The 13,557-nt window shown below is 41.4% G+C and overlaps 1 protein-coding gene across 3 annotated transcripts; it reads left to right on the top strand.

Moving 5' to 3' along the window:
• The first annotated feature begins 761 nt into the window (after positions 1 to 761).
• Positions 762 to 13,109, top strand: kdf1b (keratinocyte differentiation factor 1b). Of its 3 annotated transcripts, none has more exons than XM_075450055.1 (4): positions 762 to 953; positions 2,212 to 3,106; positions 3,211 to 3,297; positions 11,176 to 13,109. In XM_075450055.1, exons 2-4 carry the CDS (start codon positions 2,218 to 2,220, stop codon positions 11,256 to 11,258), a joined length of 1,059 nt encoding a protein of 352 aa, XP_075306170.1. In that variant the 5' UTR covers positions 762 to 953; positions 2,212 to 2,217; the 3' UTR covers positions 11,259 to 13,109. The 3 variants fall into 3 exon arrangements, with proteins under 3 accessions (XP_075306170.1, XP_075306171.1, XP_075306172.1); XM_075450056.1 differs by having other exon boundaries at positions 762 to 943; XM_075450057.1 differs by lacking the exon at positions 762 to 953 and adding an exon at positions 1,432 to 1,512.
• Positions 13,110 to 13,557: the final 448 nt, after the last annotated feature.

The following is a 13,557-nucleotide window of genomic DNA, read 5'->3' on the forward strand; positions in this document are numbered from 1 at the left end:
TCTTACAAATACTCTATATTTGAAAGCTGCTATTAAGTGTATCACAATAAGATGGTTAAAGCCAGAACCACCAACATATAATGTATGGCTTTAAAAAGTAATAATAATAATAATAATAATAATAACAATAATACATTTTATTTATAACGCACTTTACATTTACAATAAAATCTCAAAGTGCTATGGGAATTGTATGAGATGGAGCGAATTACATATGCAATAAGGTTACAAAGACCCATATTTATAAAGAGATGGAGCCCTGTAATGTGTTTATTAATGCAATAAGAGAGGTGTACTTTAGTTGTAATTATTACTTTCATTTACTTTGTTTATTCATTTACCTACATAATTAATTTTTACCCTCTTTTCGTGTTTTTCTTTATTTATTCACGTGTGTATTTAGTCTTATTTATTTGTGTAGGATAAGTTGAAGTGGATATCTAAGCAGCTGCGATGGTGTAAAGTATAATGCAAAAATGTAAAATGTAAATGTGTACTGTTTGTATGGAATGGAATACCTTTGTGAAAATAAAATATGAGAAATAAAGGTGTAAATATCTTTTAATTTTCGCTTTGAGAAGACAGTGGTGCTCACTGTGTAATTAAATGAAGGATTTGATCTCAAGTAGTCGTTGGGCAATTCAAGCAACTAAACAGTAACGTTTCATAAGACTCAAAAATGCCAAAATCTCAGTGGCGACTTCAGTTTTACTTTTTAGTGACACCTATAACCGGAAGTCGAACCTTAGCTCGCAGATATACCTGGTTGGTTCGTTTCCTGTACCTTGACGCTCAGGTACACGGATTTGGTCGAAAACTTTAGTGAAACTTGCCTTGCGGAGCGGAGTTGAAACAGGCGGTCAAAATGGAATAAAAAATATAAATTAAGATCTTAAAGTGCAGAAGACGTCATTATTTCGGGAGTCGGCTCGTGGAAGCATTTGTGAGTATAGGTGAGAAATTCACAAGTCCTCTAATGGAGGAAGCGGTCAGGCAGTGACAAGTCGCCATGAATGTGAAACCAATGTTTATGTTATGTCAGTTGTTCGCGAATGTATGCCAAATGTCAAGGTATGATTGAACTCAGAGCTGCTTGAATAACTGCAATTTCATATGTTTGCTTCTCTGGATAGATTAAGGCTAAGTTAGGGGTCTGTTGTAAACATTCGTCACAATACCTATAACGTCAGCACGGAAAACCAGACGCTCCGAAAATCTGAAATCAACTTTTTCCAAACACTCTAACATTGGCCTTGGTAAAATATAATCATCATCAAATCCAATCGCTCCCCCCTTGGCATGAGAGTTTTACTAACAATTATAGTTTTTACAAAAGGCTCGCAAATAGCTGAATAAAAGCAATACTACTATTTTTCATCAAATATAATTTTGCCATTTGTTTTAGCTGGTGCAGAAATGATCGGTTTAATCGTAACCAAAAGCACTTTGTGCTGTGCGACCTTCTCAACCTTTTCACCTTGGCCTAAAAGCTTGAAATCCAAGATTTCTAATGTGAGTTTTATTCTGAATTCTTCATTTTGGAATGCTCCATGACATCATACAGAGAAGTTGATGTATGACTAAGTAATTGTCTTTCACTGTGTGCTCACATATCCTCCATTAAAAAAACAAAAAAAACCTGTTAGACTACATTGCCTGCGACCTGGGAACAGTAGTTTCATATTTGTTTTGAAGAGAGCTATGCCCTCAGGTAGCTACTAGTGATGCCATTTCAATGCTTTTGTTGTTATCTAAATAAACCTCAGTTGACTTAGTTTCCTTTACACAGGGTGCTTGTGCAAAACTATCATTTTACTAACTGGTCACATACTGTATCAGCCTAATGGGATGAGACTGAATTCTACATACATTCATCCATTCATTTTTTTTATAGATAGTTTTTGTGACACTTATTTGATGTGAAATTCATGTACTTGTGATTTTCATGTTTTGAAACGTTTTCATTAGTAAAAGCATAATTTACTGTGAATAATGCATTTGTTCATTGAATACTAGCCTATAAAAATGAACATTTCTAATTAACACAGTTGGTACAATCTCAACCAATGAAGTAGGCACACAAGTTACAAGTACATAAAGTTAAGGTCTTGGGGAAAAACAGTATCAGTTTTAAAAAAAAGTCTGGAATTTTAATTTGGAAAAAGAGCAAGCACCCTGGTTACATGCCTGTCTTTGAATTCTTGCCACCAGTAAGCCATGTCTGCTGGCAGTCTGAGGCGCAGCTCAGGACCTGGGAGCAGCAATCAACTGTCGTTTTACGAAGAGCGCTGTGTGGACCCAGTGGAAGACAGGCAGCCTACCCCAGAACACAAGGCGGTCCACAAAGCTCGCCTCAAAGATGCCGACAGAAAGGAGTCCGAGACCATCGGTTTCATTCCCGGCTCAGCTGATCCTTCGTCTTCAGCACAAACCTGTAATCCCTGCGCTTCTCCGAGAAGCTGTAAGACTTTTGTGTGCAGCGTGCTGACCTGCGGCCTGTACCGGGTCTGTCAGCGCTCCATCCTCGCTCCGTGCTTGGCGCCAAACGAGAGCTCCCCAGATGAACCAGAGAAGGTAAGCCTCCGAGGTGAGAAACCAAGAGACAGCCGCGAAGAGGATGGCATAGAATACCCTGATCTCTGCATCGCTGGAGTCGAGGTGTCGAGTCCCAGAGAATATTTTGAAGTTGAAACCAAATCCTATCTGCCTCCGCCTGGTCCTCAGACTCAGCAAGGCTATCCGTCCCTGCATGAGTCCATGAGGTTTGATGACTGGGACGATGGCGAAGAGGATGTGGACTCCTTGATCACCAAGAAGTTGTTGGAGCTCTACTCTGAATATCAAATCGAAGAGTTGGCCAGGTGCACCTCGGACTCCGTGTTTCTGAGGAAGAGCAAGGCCATCAACCAGCTGATCAACTCGCTGGCAGATGAGCACAAAATGGACGAGCAGGAGGCTGAGTGCAGGCTGGTGCGCGGCATCATCCGCATCAGCACTCGAAAGAGCTCGAAGAAGAGGCCGGTTATCTCCAGGGTGGAGAGGACGCTGTCGGACAGTGGGAACGAGACGATGACTGGGAGCGGCTCCTTTTCGTTCAGTAACAATAGTAAGTGCTGTCTGTCTTTACTCCTTAACCCTCCGCATTTAAATAGAAACGCTTCCCTACTGTCAATTAGAAAAATCAATCTGTTTTTCCTTTTTTTCCTTAAGACGATTACAGGTCAAATCCCAACATCCAAATATCAGAGCTGACCTACTCAGACAAGTTTGCCCGGGACATGTGGAGGAAGAATGGTGGTAAGAAATGGGCCTTATCCAACTTTAGCATGAGATAACACTCAAAATATACATGTTTGTGTGGAAATGAATTTAATTTATTCTCCCGAAGTTCAGTGACTTTGAGAAAGGGGGGTGTTTAATTTTACAAACCAGATTTGACTTTAAGTTGTTCAAACAGTGTTTGCTGGGCAAACAGTGGATATCAGGCTTTGTTTTCATCAGTGGTAGCCTAACAGTTATTTGACTCCCCGATACATTGCGGCTGTAGCTCATAGGGAAGAGCAGTCGCCCACCAATCGTAAAGTTGCTGTTTCGACTCGCTTGAAGCGTTCTTGGGCAAGACACTGAGCCCCACGTTGCCTACTGATGCATCCATCGGTGTGTGAATGAGTAGAAAGCATGTATTTATAGACTAATACATGCTGTATGAGTGTGAGTGAATGCTGCATGTAGTGTTGAAGCACTTCGAGTGGTAAGTTAGACTAGAAAAGCGCGATACAAGTACAGTCCATTTACATGCTTTTCCAGTGTTTTTTGGATAAAACTTTCTGTGTGAGGAGTTAAAATGTATTACATTTTGGTGAGAACAGTTCGTGTCTCCATGCAAGTGCAGAGCATTTCGTATATATATGTTTTATATACGTGGTTAGCGCTCACACGCTTCACGCCAACAAACAAAACAAAACATTTCTAAGGCTCCGCCGTTCATTAAAATCGAAAGTCTGATGAAGGAACCGACTCAACGATAAAGATGGTGTCGCTGGGCTGTAAATCAGCTGAAACATGTAGGTGTATATGATCCTGAAGGACGCCACCCGTGATCCCAACCTGTCGTTCTCATTTAAAGTTGATGGTTACACTTACATGGTTTTCGCAACATCAGAAACAGAGAAACGTTTCGGCTGTGGAGCGGGTCATCTAATCGCTGGTAGTGAAATAAAAAGGTTCTTAGAGCGAACCAAAGGGCAGAGACTCATCACAGAGGAGGAGCATTTCCCTGATCTGAGCTGTCTGATCAGGAGATTTACAGGTTAAAGAAGCACATCGTTAAAGTTAAAGGCCAACAAAGCAGCCAAGATGATGAGGTTTAAAATCTGCTCCTCCTTATTCTGACTTGGTGTATTGTTCTCTTTCTTTAATCCATGTGTGATTTTAATCTGGGTAGTTTAGATCTGAATGGAGCGAGAGCTGATTTTAAAAGAGCCGCTGTGGTCATGGAGATTAATAAAACCAAAATCATGTTTGTACAGGAAACCCACAGCACTGCAGATATTGAAAGTTAATGGAGGCGGGCTTTTAATGGGGAAGTCCAACCACAGCGGAAGGTTGGGAATTTTATTTTCAAGAAGTTTTTTGCCAGTTTCTTTTGACTGAAGAAATTGTTAAAGGGGTTTTACTTAAAGTGAAAGCAAGTTTTGAAAATGTTCACCTTCTCTGTTCTTAAAGGCCTACAGAAAGCTGACACTACACCCAATACATAATGATAATACATACACAGAGGAACAATAATGATCATTGGACCCTACACCAAAACATTTCATAAACGCATGAAATTTGCGATTTTGAATTTGCCGCTTGGAAATCCTTCCTGGAATTCCAGACTGGGGGCGGGGCTTCCGTGCGACCTGGCTGCCGCTATTGTAGTATGCTTGTTGAGTGGTGAAGGCAATAAAACGTTGGGTTCAGTGCAGTTTTTATTGCGAGTAGTACGAAGTCAGTTACAGTGGTTACCAACATTATGGAGCCAGAAACCAAGAAAGGGGCCCGGAAGAAATGCGCAGGAAAGGAGAAGGAGAAGGTGGAATACGACACAGGCCAACGTTGTGTGGCTTGGGGGTGCAGCAACACCAGTGCCATGAAGTGGAGTTCTCAACGGGTCGGGTCGGCCCGAAAAACCCGACGGGACCCGCGGGTTCGGGCCGGGTTCGGTTCTAAAATATAAGCAGATGACTCGGGTCGGGTCGGTCCTCGGGCTTAATCTTTTCCGCCCAGTGGTGAATTGAAATCATGGTGAATTTCCCCTAGGGGATCAATAAAGTATCTATCTATCTATCTATCTGCTTTTTTTTATAGCAAGAACAGTAAGTTTTCCCATTCATATCATGTTTCTATTATTTTTACGTGGGTTAGGCCACTGCACATAAGTGCCGTAACGACCCACAGCCCGTCAGTCTCCATGTGATAACAACTTACTGTTCTTGCTATTAAAAAAAAAAAGCAGAATCGTCCGCACATCCGCAGCTGCTGCGTCGTGGTGGTGGCCGAATGCCCACAGCTTACTGTATGGCGGCTCAGGCTAGACGTCCCTGTTTTTTTGCTGTCATATCATCACGCGGACCCCTTCAATCCATCATATCACACCTGTTTTGCAACAGCTTAATTGGCTTCCTATCCCATATCGTATTAACTACAAAATACTTCTTCTTACCTTTAAAGCTATTCATAATCTTGCTCCTCCGTATCTTTCAGACCTTCTTCACTTTACTATACCTGCTCGTACCCTCAGATCCTCATCCTCTATTCATCTCACTGTTCCCCCCGTCCGTCTTGTTACTATGGGGAGCAGAGCATTTAGTCGATCTGCTCCCCAGCTCTGGAACTCTCTTCCACCTGATCTCCGTAACGCACAAACATTACCACATTTCAAATCCAAACTTAAAACTCACCTGTTTAAATTAGCCTATGCATTGTGATTACTATTGCACTGTTTTAATTAACTTTATTTTTTATCTATTTGTTATGTATTTTAAATTGTTTGTTTTTATGTAAGGTGACCTTGAGTGCCTATGAAAGGCGCCTATAAATAAAATGTATTATTATTATTATTATTATTATTATTATTATTTTAACAGCACCTTGCATTTTGAGCATTGCACATAACCTGTGGAATTTCCATCAGAATCCAGCACCACTCCAAACACTTTCCAGATCTCTGATTTTCCCACTCCTGTAGCGAGGGTGAATTCACCTGTCATGTCTGTCCCCGCTCCATGCAGACTTTCGTTACGATAGATAGATAGATAGATAGATAGATAGATACTTTATTGATCCCCATAGGTGCACAGTTGCCACACTGACACCTGCAACCGAGAATGAGAAAAGGTTTCAGCTCATTGAACTTTGTATCTGTGATAATAATGTGATAATAAACAGATAAAGGATTGAATTGCCATCATGCATGAAACTTGAGTGAAAAATTGGATATTGTCTGCATACTGGGCCAGGGTAGGGAGAGACTGGTAAGAAGTTATTAAAATTGTGACCCAGCATCCCGGTCTGCACTCACTGACTCCGGCACTGTGTAAAAAGTGTGTTGACAGGCTGTCGGTGTCAGTTAGCTTCAGTTGTCAGTGCAGTGCTAATCCCTCTCGATAAAATTATTTATGCCTCATCAACATCGTCCAGACTCGTGGCCTAGACCAAACACAGTGTATGCTCACCAATCGGCATTCTGAATGCGACCAAAATCACCATCATCGTCCCCACTGCTCTCGGACTCGGACCCACTGTCACTGGCTGGCTCGAACCTGTATGGTTCTAGTCCCAATCCCTCCTCGGTTTCTTCTTCAGGCTCATCAACAATATTCGGATCGAAATTTGCCGTGAAGAAGCTGTCCAGGTCTGGCAAACTGCTGGCTTCGCTACTAGAACTACTAGTATCAGACATGGTGATTGTTCCAGCAGCTGGCACTTGTTATGTCACGCACCTGTCGTCTGCTACTTCCGGTTTGCCAAATGTCGGGCTATTCGAGTCAAATGTGGTGATAGTTTATTGGGCCTAATCAGGACTATCCAGGGGCCTGAAATCATTTTAAAATCATAAAAAAAAATTCCATGGTATATAAGGAATCGATCTGCTATTTCAGTTTTGTGCAAAAAAATCCCCTTTCTGTAGGCCTTTAAATGTCTGTGCCCCAACAAATGCATTGGAGAGAGTGTCATTTTTGATTATCCCGCTAAAAACTGCAATGACAATGGTTTTCTGTTTTAAGGAGGTGATTTTAACCTCTGTTGGACAGGAATCATTCAGAGCCCCACCCTGCTTCTTCACACAGATAGTGAAAACACACCAGCTGTCTGATGTGTCGAGGGTTTTTAACAGGGATCACAGACAATACACCTGGAGTCCTAAAGAGAGCTTTATATCTTTAGCTCGGCTGAACCACATCTATTGTCTTACACACCATTTGACTATTTTTATTATTTATTATTTTTATTCAGCCTGTGGGTTTTATTGATCACTCTTTAGTCTCCTGCTCTGTTTTTATCAAGAACGTTAGTTTAAAAACTAACTAATAGGGGTGGGACGATATGCTTTGGTCACGATTCGATTTGTATCACGATTCTTGATAATTGCGATTCGATATAATCAGTAATTGCAATTTTCTTCCTCCTTAAAAAACAAACAAGTTGAATCATACACTCCTAGAATGAATGCACATCAGTCTGTGTCAGTCAGTCCAGCAGCTGACATTTATTTCAACTGAGACAAAAAGAGGCATTTTTTTAAAGTTTACTGTTACAAAATGAATTCAAATGTCCACACAGCACAAATGTGGGCTAGTTTTAACATAACTTAATTATTAAAACTTTTTTTTTTTTATTAAAAAACTTAATGTAATGAATTGATGAAGTTTTTCTGGACACGGATATGACGTAATATAATCAATTCTGGGGAGAAAAATTGATTTTTAAAATCATCCCATTAAAAATCGCGATATGTACATGAATCGATTTTTTTCGCCCACCCCTACTAACTAACTAACTATTGGCATTTTAACATTGCTCCTTTAGACAACCAGGTCTAGAACTGCTTTTAAGTATTTCTGGGAGACTCATGGAGAGAGCAGGCATTTAGACTTCCTGAAACACAAAAAGCAGCCAACCTGCTTGGCGTGTCAGCACAGGGGGCTCTGATTCGGTCCAGGTTTTTAAATGTGGTTCAGATGGATGCCTCATCTCAATTTTTCTTTGGGCTGGAGCAGAAAAATGGACAAAGGAAGATCCTTCCCTGTTTACGTATGGATAGTGGCTCTGAGGTCTCAGACTTGTCTGAGATCAGATAGTTTGATGTCGGTTTCTATATAAACCTCTTTAAGAGTGAATGGTCCGATAATCCAGATGTGCACAGCACATACATTGATACTAGTTTGATTTCAATAGACCAGGAGAAGACATTTGACAGGGTTGAACACCAATACCTTTGGCGTACTTTAACCCTGGGTTCATTGCCAAGATCTGGGCTCTCTACAGTGACATTGTGAGTGTGCTGAAGGTTAATGGCGGGCTGAGTACGCCCTTCAACATTGGGAGGGGGGTGAGGCAGGAAAAAGCTAGGCTGTGATGGTGGGGCAGAGGTTGGGGGGCCAGCTCACCCTGCCTGCTGAGCTCACCTGGAAGAAGGGGGGACACAGTGCTGGGACATCCTGGGACAGGATGCCCTGGGTTCCTCAGTGTTCTTTTCCTTCCCAAAGAGGAGGGAGGGCAGGGCCTGGTTCGTGCTATTAGGGGTGCTGCTTTTCATTTACAGTTTATCCAAACATTTTTGAGTGGACCAGAGGACACTGTGTAGAGGGCTCTAGTTCATTGCCCGGAACTTGGCAATGAACCCAGGGTTGAAGGTCTTGCTATAAACCTCCACTGACAAAAAGACATGGGGACTTACAGTGGATTCTCCACGGGGAGGTCGCTGTGAACTCTTCTATCTCCGTAATGGATTTGGAGGACAGATGTCCGTTCTGCACAGAGAGGGACAGTCGCCGACTGTCTGCACTGTTTCTGTTCCTGCAGTGTTTTTACTGCTTTTACTAAAGGCTTCACCAAAGAGGTGTTTATCTGTGATTTTAAATACACTCGCCAGAAGTAGGGAGAAGAGCCAGCTTCTGAACTTTTTGTTGGGTCAGGCCAATATGGCAGTGTATGTGAGCTGAAAGAGGAGGGTGGGGGGGACTATCTCTCCTGTTCCTGTGTGTGTGGAGCTGATCAGGTCCATGATCAGGCTAGACTTCAGCTTCTATAAGAGCTCTGGAGGCTTCGACTCCTTTAGGAAAACATTTGGTGTTACCATGGTGTGCTGTGTCAGGTGGGACATGATGACCTGTTGTTTGGGGATGTACTGAGGTTATGATGTGTTTGTGTATGTTTATGTACGTGCATGTGTACATGTGTGTACGCAAGTGATGTGTTTCTCTCTCTCTCTCATTAATCTAGTGATTAAAACAATACAATACATTTCTAATAAGCCACTTAAGAAAGCCGGAGTCCACAGCATACTGTTTCATGCTATCATTGTCGTTTAAGATATGTCATCTCGTTAGAGTAGAGGACTGTAGTTGTGGTTTCTTAGCAGCTAACGTGCCATGGACAGACTCAACTTGCTCTAACCCCCCACACACACATCCTAATCTAGCCCTAACAACCAATCAAAGTTGAGTATCCCTCCCACTTGGTTCCACTTCGCGTCTTGTAAATAGTTCATGAGTAGATTTGGTGTTGTTAAGCTTGGCATGTCGTAAAGTTGTACATTTGTGTATCTTTTATGTCCTTGCCCTAACTTTATTGTATGTTCATTTCTCCAAATGCTACATCATAAATGGCTTGTTTCAGTTTGTTGGATGCCACCTGTCTGCCTGCCGCTGAAGTAAAGCGACATGTTTAGGCACTATGGCGTTTCCCACAGACCTTTGGATGGTTTCTGCACCAGACTACACCGCATTAGGGAGGTGAAAAAGACATGCATAGTAAAAGACATTACATTACATTACGGTCATTTTGCAGAAGCTTTTATCCAAAGCGACTTACAATAAGTGTGTTCCACATCGGTAGGCAAAAGAACTTCAGGTCACAAGAAATCATAAGTGCATTTCCTTCCAAAACCAAACAGCTAAGAGCAAAACTAGTGCTAGAGTAAGTGCGGGAAGTTAGGTACCTAGACAGATGGGAAGACAATTTAGAAAACAAAGACAATTTAGGAAACAAGTAAGTGCGTAAGACACATAGAGCTATGTTCACACAGCAGGACAGAAACTGAAAAAAAGTGGCACACGAAAACAAAAGGCGGATTCAGAGAAGGGCTCGACCTAGCCTAGCTCGGATACCTCCGCGCTTGCCCCTCTTCCGCTTCCTCGCACACCGCTTTCGATGCCTCCTTTCCAGGTGAGGAGTAGCAGGCGTGTCCGTTGTGGTCGCATGGCGACGGAGAAATCCTAGCTCCTGTTGCATTGTCCAAAACATCGCAAAACTTGGTCTTGCAGATGTCTAACAGAGCCGGTCGGTTGTACATATATTCTGGCGAAGACGGACAAAAACATTGCGACAAAAACTTTTAAAAACGAACAAAACACCGCACGGTTGGGACAGAGAGGTCGCTGCGTCTACACGCGCCGCCAGTTACATATAAGATTTTGTAACAGTTATTTATAATATGGATAAACACAGAGATGTGCATGGATCTGCTCAGAATAACCAGTTAATTTTGGGACTGTGGACCCATTATTAGAAACTTTAAACTTTGAATATGTTCAATTTCAATCCATGTAAGCTGAACTTTGAGCTAGGCAGGGATGAACTTGCACAACACTGTATTTCTTGTTGCATTAGCACCACCTGCAGACCAGAGGAACAGTGTGAAACCATTGTCAGGAATATGCTTTGCTTTAGATTTGTGCTTCTGTGTAAATACGTGCCCGTACATCCTAATAACAATAGATGTAGAACTAATTCTTAAAAGATGACTCGTGCATTGGTCTGGTTGATGAATAGTGTCAATACGATCTGCTTTACAGAAATGGAAATCCATTCCAGCAAGAACACATTTCTGCTGCATATCCTTAAGGCAACTCGTGTCTCCTTTTTGGGTCAATGGTAACTTTTTTTTTTCCCTCTTTGTTCTTACAGGTTCGTCAACAGCTTACTCGCGCTCTCACACAGAAACGGATTCTTCAGGCATCCCGCTCATTCACACCTCGGTGAGGACGTGATTCATTCTGAAAGGAGACTCGCTTTGCACTGGAGTTTCTGGCTGAGCCAAGCTCTTTGAAGCTCTTTATTTGTGGAAGAAAGAGGAAAGAAAACGTGAAAGTTCACGTCGTCTCAAGGAAGGACTGTTGCATTTGTGCATTTGAAGGATTGTGTGGTTGGGAGCTTGCCCTGCAGGCAGACGTCAGCAGCTCTGAAATATTTTATCACAATCAACCGTCCCCTTGTTTTTGAAGTTGCTGCGACTTGAAATTTGACTCCCATCTTTCTGGAGTTTGATGAAAATGCTCGTTACCTAATGGAAGTTCATCTTTTGTTTGTTTTATTGCACATTACACTCTCTCTGTCATGATTTAGCTCGTTTTAATCATTTTCTCTAGGCTAAGTGGTTGTATACAGTATGAATATTAACATATTAACAGACAATGATTGTATGTGTTATGATAGATTTCATCATTTGAATTATTTCAAATTGAAGTGAGAGGCGTAGCGCTGCCCAAAGTGGCAGTGGTCTGAAAGGATGAAGCGACAGTCAAAAGTAGTTTTCAAATAATGGTTCAAAAGTCACACATAATCAATGTAATGATAAGTTTTTTATGTGTTCCTGGTAGTACACGACAAGTAAGAATAGATTTAGCTTAATAGTTCATTTGATCGCTCAGTTTTCATGGCAGCTTAGTAGCTTAGCACAAAGACTAACACAGTGAGGCTCTCATTCTACATGAAGGTGACAACATCTGCTTTGCTGTCTCAAGGTTTGCACAAACTGATTCAATTTTTACACCAGTTAAAATACCAATATTTTAATGAGTATTTTTTAATACAAAAGTTTGCATTTGATGTTTAAACTTATGAGCTTCAGATGTTTCAAATATGATAAAAACTATTGTTACCACTAATCTAACTTACGCTACCAGTCCCCTGCTGTCAGTCTAAATGCCAAGATAAGCTAACTGGCTGCTGTGGTCCACATTTTCTGTACTCGCATGAAAGCTGTACCTTTGTCTGAACATGTATACTTCCATGTTTTTGTGGTTTATTCTTTCCAGCAAAGCAGGCCTTCAGTTATATATCAGACTGTGTGTTAATACATTGTAATAAGTAGTTTATTATTAGTGTGTCAGCATGAAGTGCATTTTAACCAGAAAACTCATAAGCTTTTAAGTTAATCCTGTGTTCAGTGCATTCTTGCTACTGTTTTGACTATTAAGTATTGCTAACTAGAGTCTATAAAATCTCAGAATTGCTTCTGATGGGTTCTGATGGAAATTTGGCCGGCTGAATAAGTGGACTTTCTCCGTAGCCAATGGCTAGATTTGATGATGGATCTTTTTGTAGCAACTTCAGTAAGCAAATTCCTAAATGTCCTAACCAACATGAAGAAGAAACTGCTCTTTTGTCCTTCAGTTGGATGAACACGTTACTAAAAATACACAGCCTTTATAGTGACGCAAGCATGGTGGCTTTTAATGAAGGAGTGTGAAGCACGTTGTCCTGGTGGGGACCAAGAAGTACAAATGATGAACTGCTAACTTGATCTTCATATTTCACCAGCTGTTTGCACTGCAGTTGGTTTCTAATCAGGATCTAATTATAAATAGCTGTGAGGTGTCTCTCTGTATTTGTGCCTTTTTCAAATGTTTCAGTCGTGGTAGTAACTCATTGCAATCAAACGTCTAAAGGGAAACTGGTGGAGGAGTTTCTCTGCTTGTTGTCTTCAACATAGTGAGATCACATGAGATAATCATAATAAGCGTTTCTTAGGTTGGGTTTTGCCCAACTCTCCTTCCCTTACTCTGAGTTTATGTGTCTACGTTATGTTAATAAAGATCATTAAAAAAAATAAAAAATCAAAGCATCATTCTCAATGTTGTCATAATACTAAACTCCCTATAAACCCAAAAAAGGACCTGAAGTGTTGTGCTTTTTTATTTTCAACATTGTTCTGTTATTGTGGCTTAACATAGGTAACGCAGGTTCTATGTTGCTGAAATGTTCCAGCTGTTTTTCAGCATCTGTTTCATGTCCTCTGTATGACGTGTCCTGCGCTCGGAACAATAACGTTGCTGTTTTATTGCTAAAACATCCACTTCCAGGTTTTTTTTAAGTCTATACCCGCTGCAGAGTATAACTCGGGGTCGCAGGGGGCTGGAGCCTGTCCCAGCTGCCACTGGGTGAGAGTCAGAGCGCACTCTGAGCAGGTCGGCCAGGCCATCACACAGACAAACAACCATTCACGCTCACTCTTACGGTCACTTTAGAGAGATTAACCTGACATGCGTGGTTTGTTTTTTTAAGGTT

Source organism: Odontesthes bonariensis, chromosome 18, assembly GCF_027942865.1.
Source record: "Odontesthes bonariensis isolate fOdoBon6 chromosome 18, fOdoBon6.hap1, whole genome shotgun sequence".
NCBI lineage: Eukaryota > Metazoa > Chordata > Actinopteri > Atheriniformes > Atherinopsidae > Odontesthes > Odontesthes bonariensis.

Bases quoted from the DNA above. Each gene is read 5' to 3' on its own strand.
- kdf1b (XM_075450055.1), top strand. From the start codon at position 2,218: ATGTCTGCTGGCAGTCTGAGGCGCAGCTCAGGACCTGGGAGCAGCAAT. The intron at 3,107-3,210 runs GTAAGTGCTGTC...TTTTTCCTTAAG, and splicing joins CTTTTCGTTCAGTAACAATA to ACGATTACAGGTCAAATCCC. The intron at 3,298-11,175 runs GTAAGAAATGGG...TTGTTCTTACAG, and splicing joins CATGTGGAGGAAGAATGGTG to GTTCGTCAACAGCTTACTCG.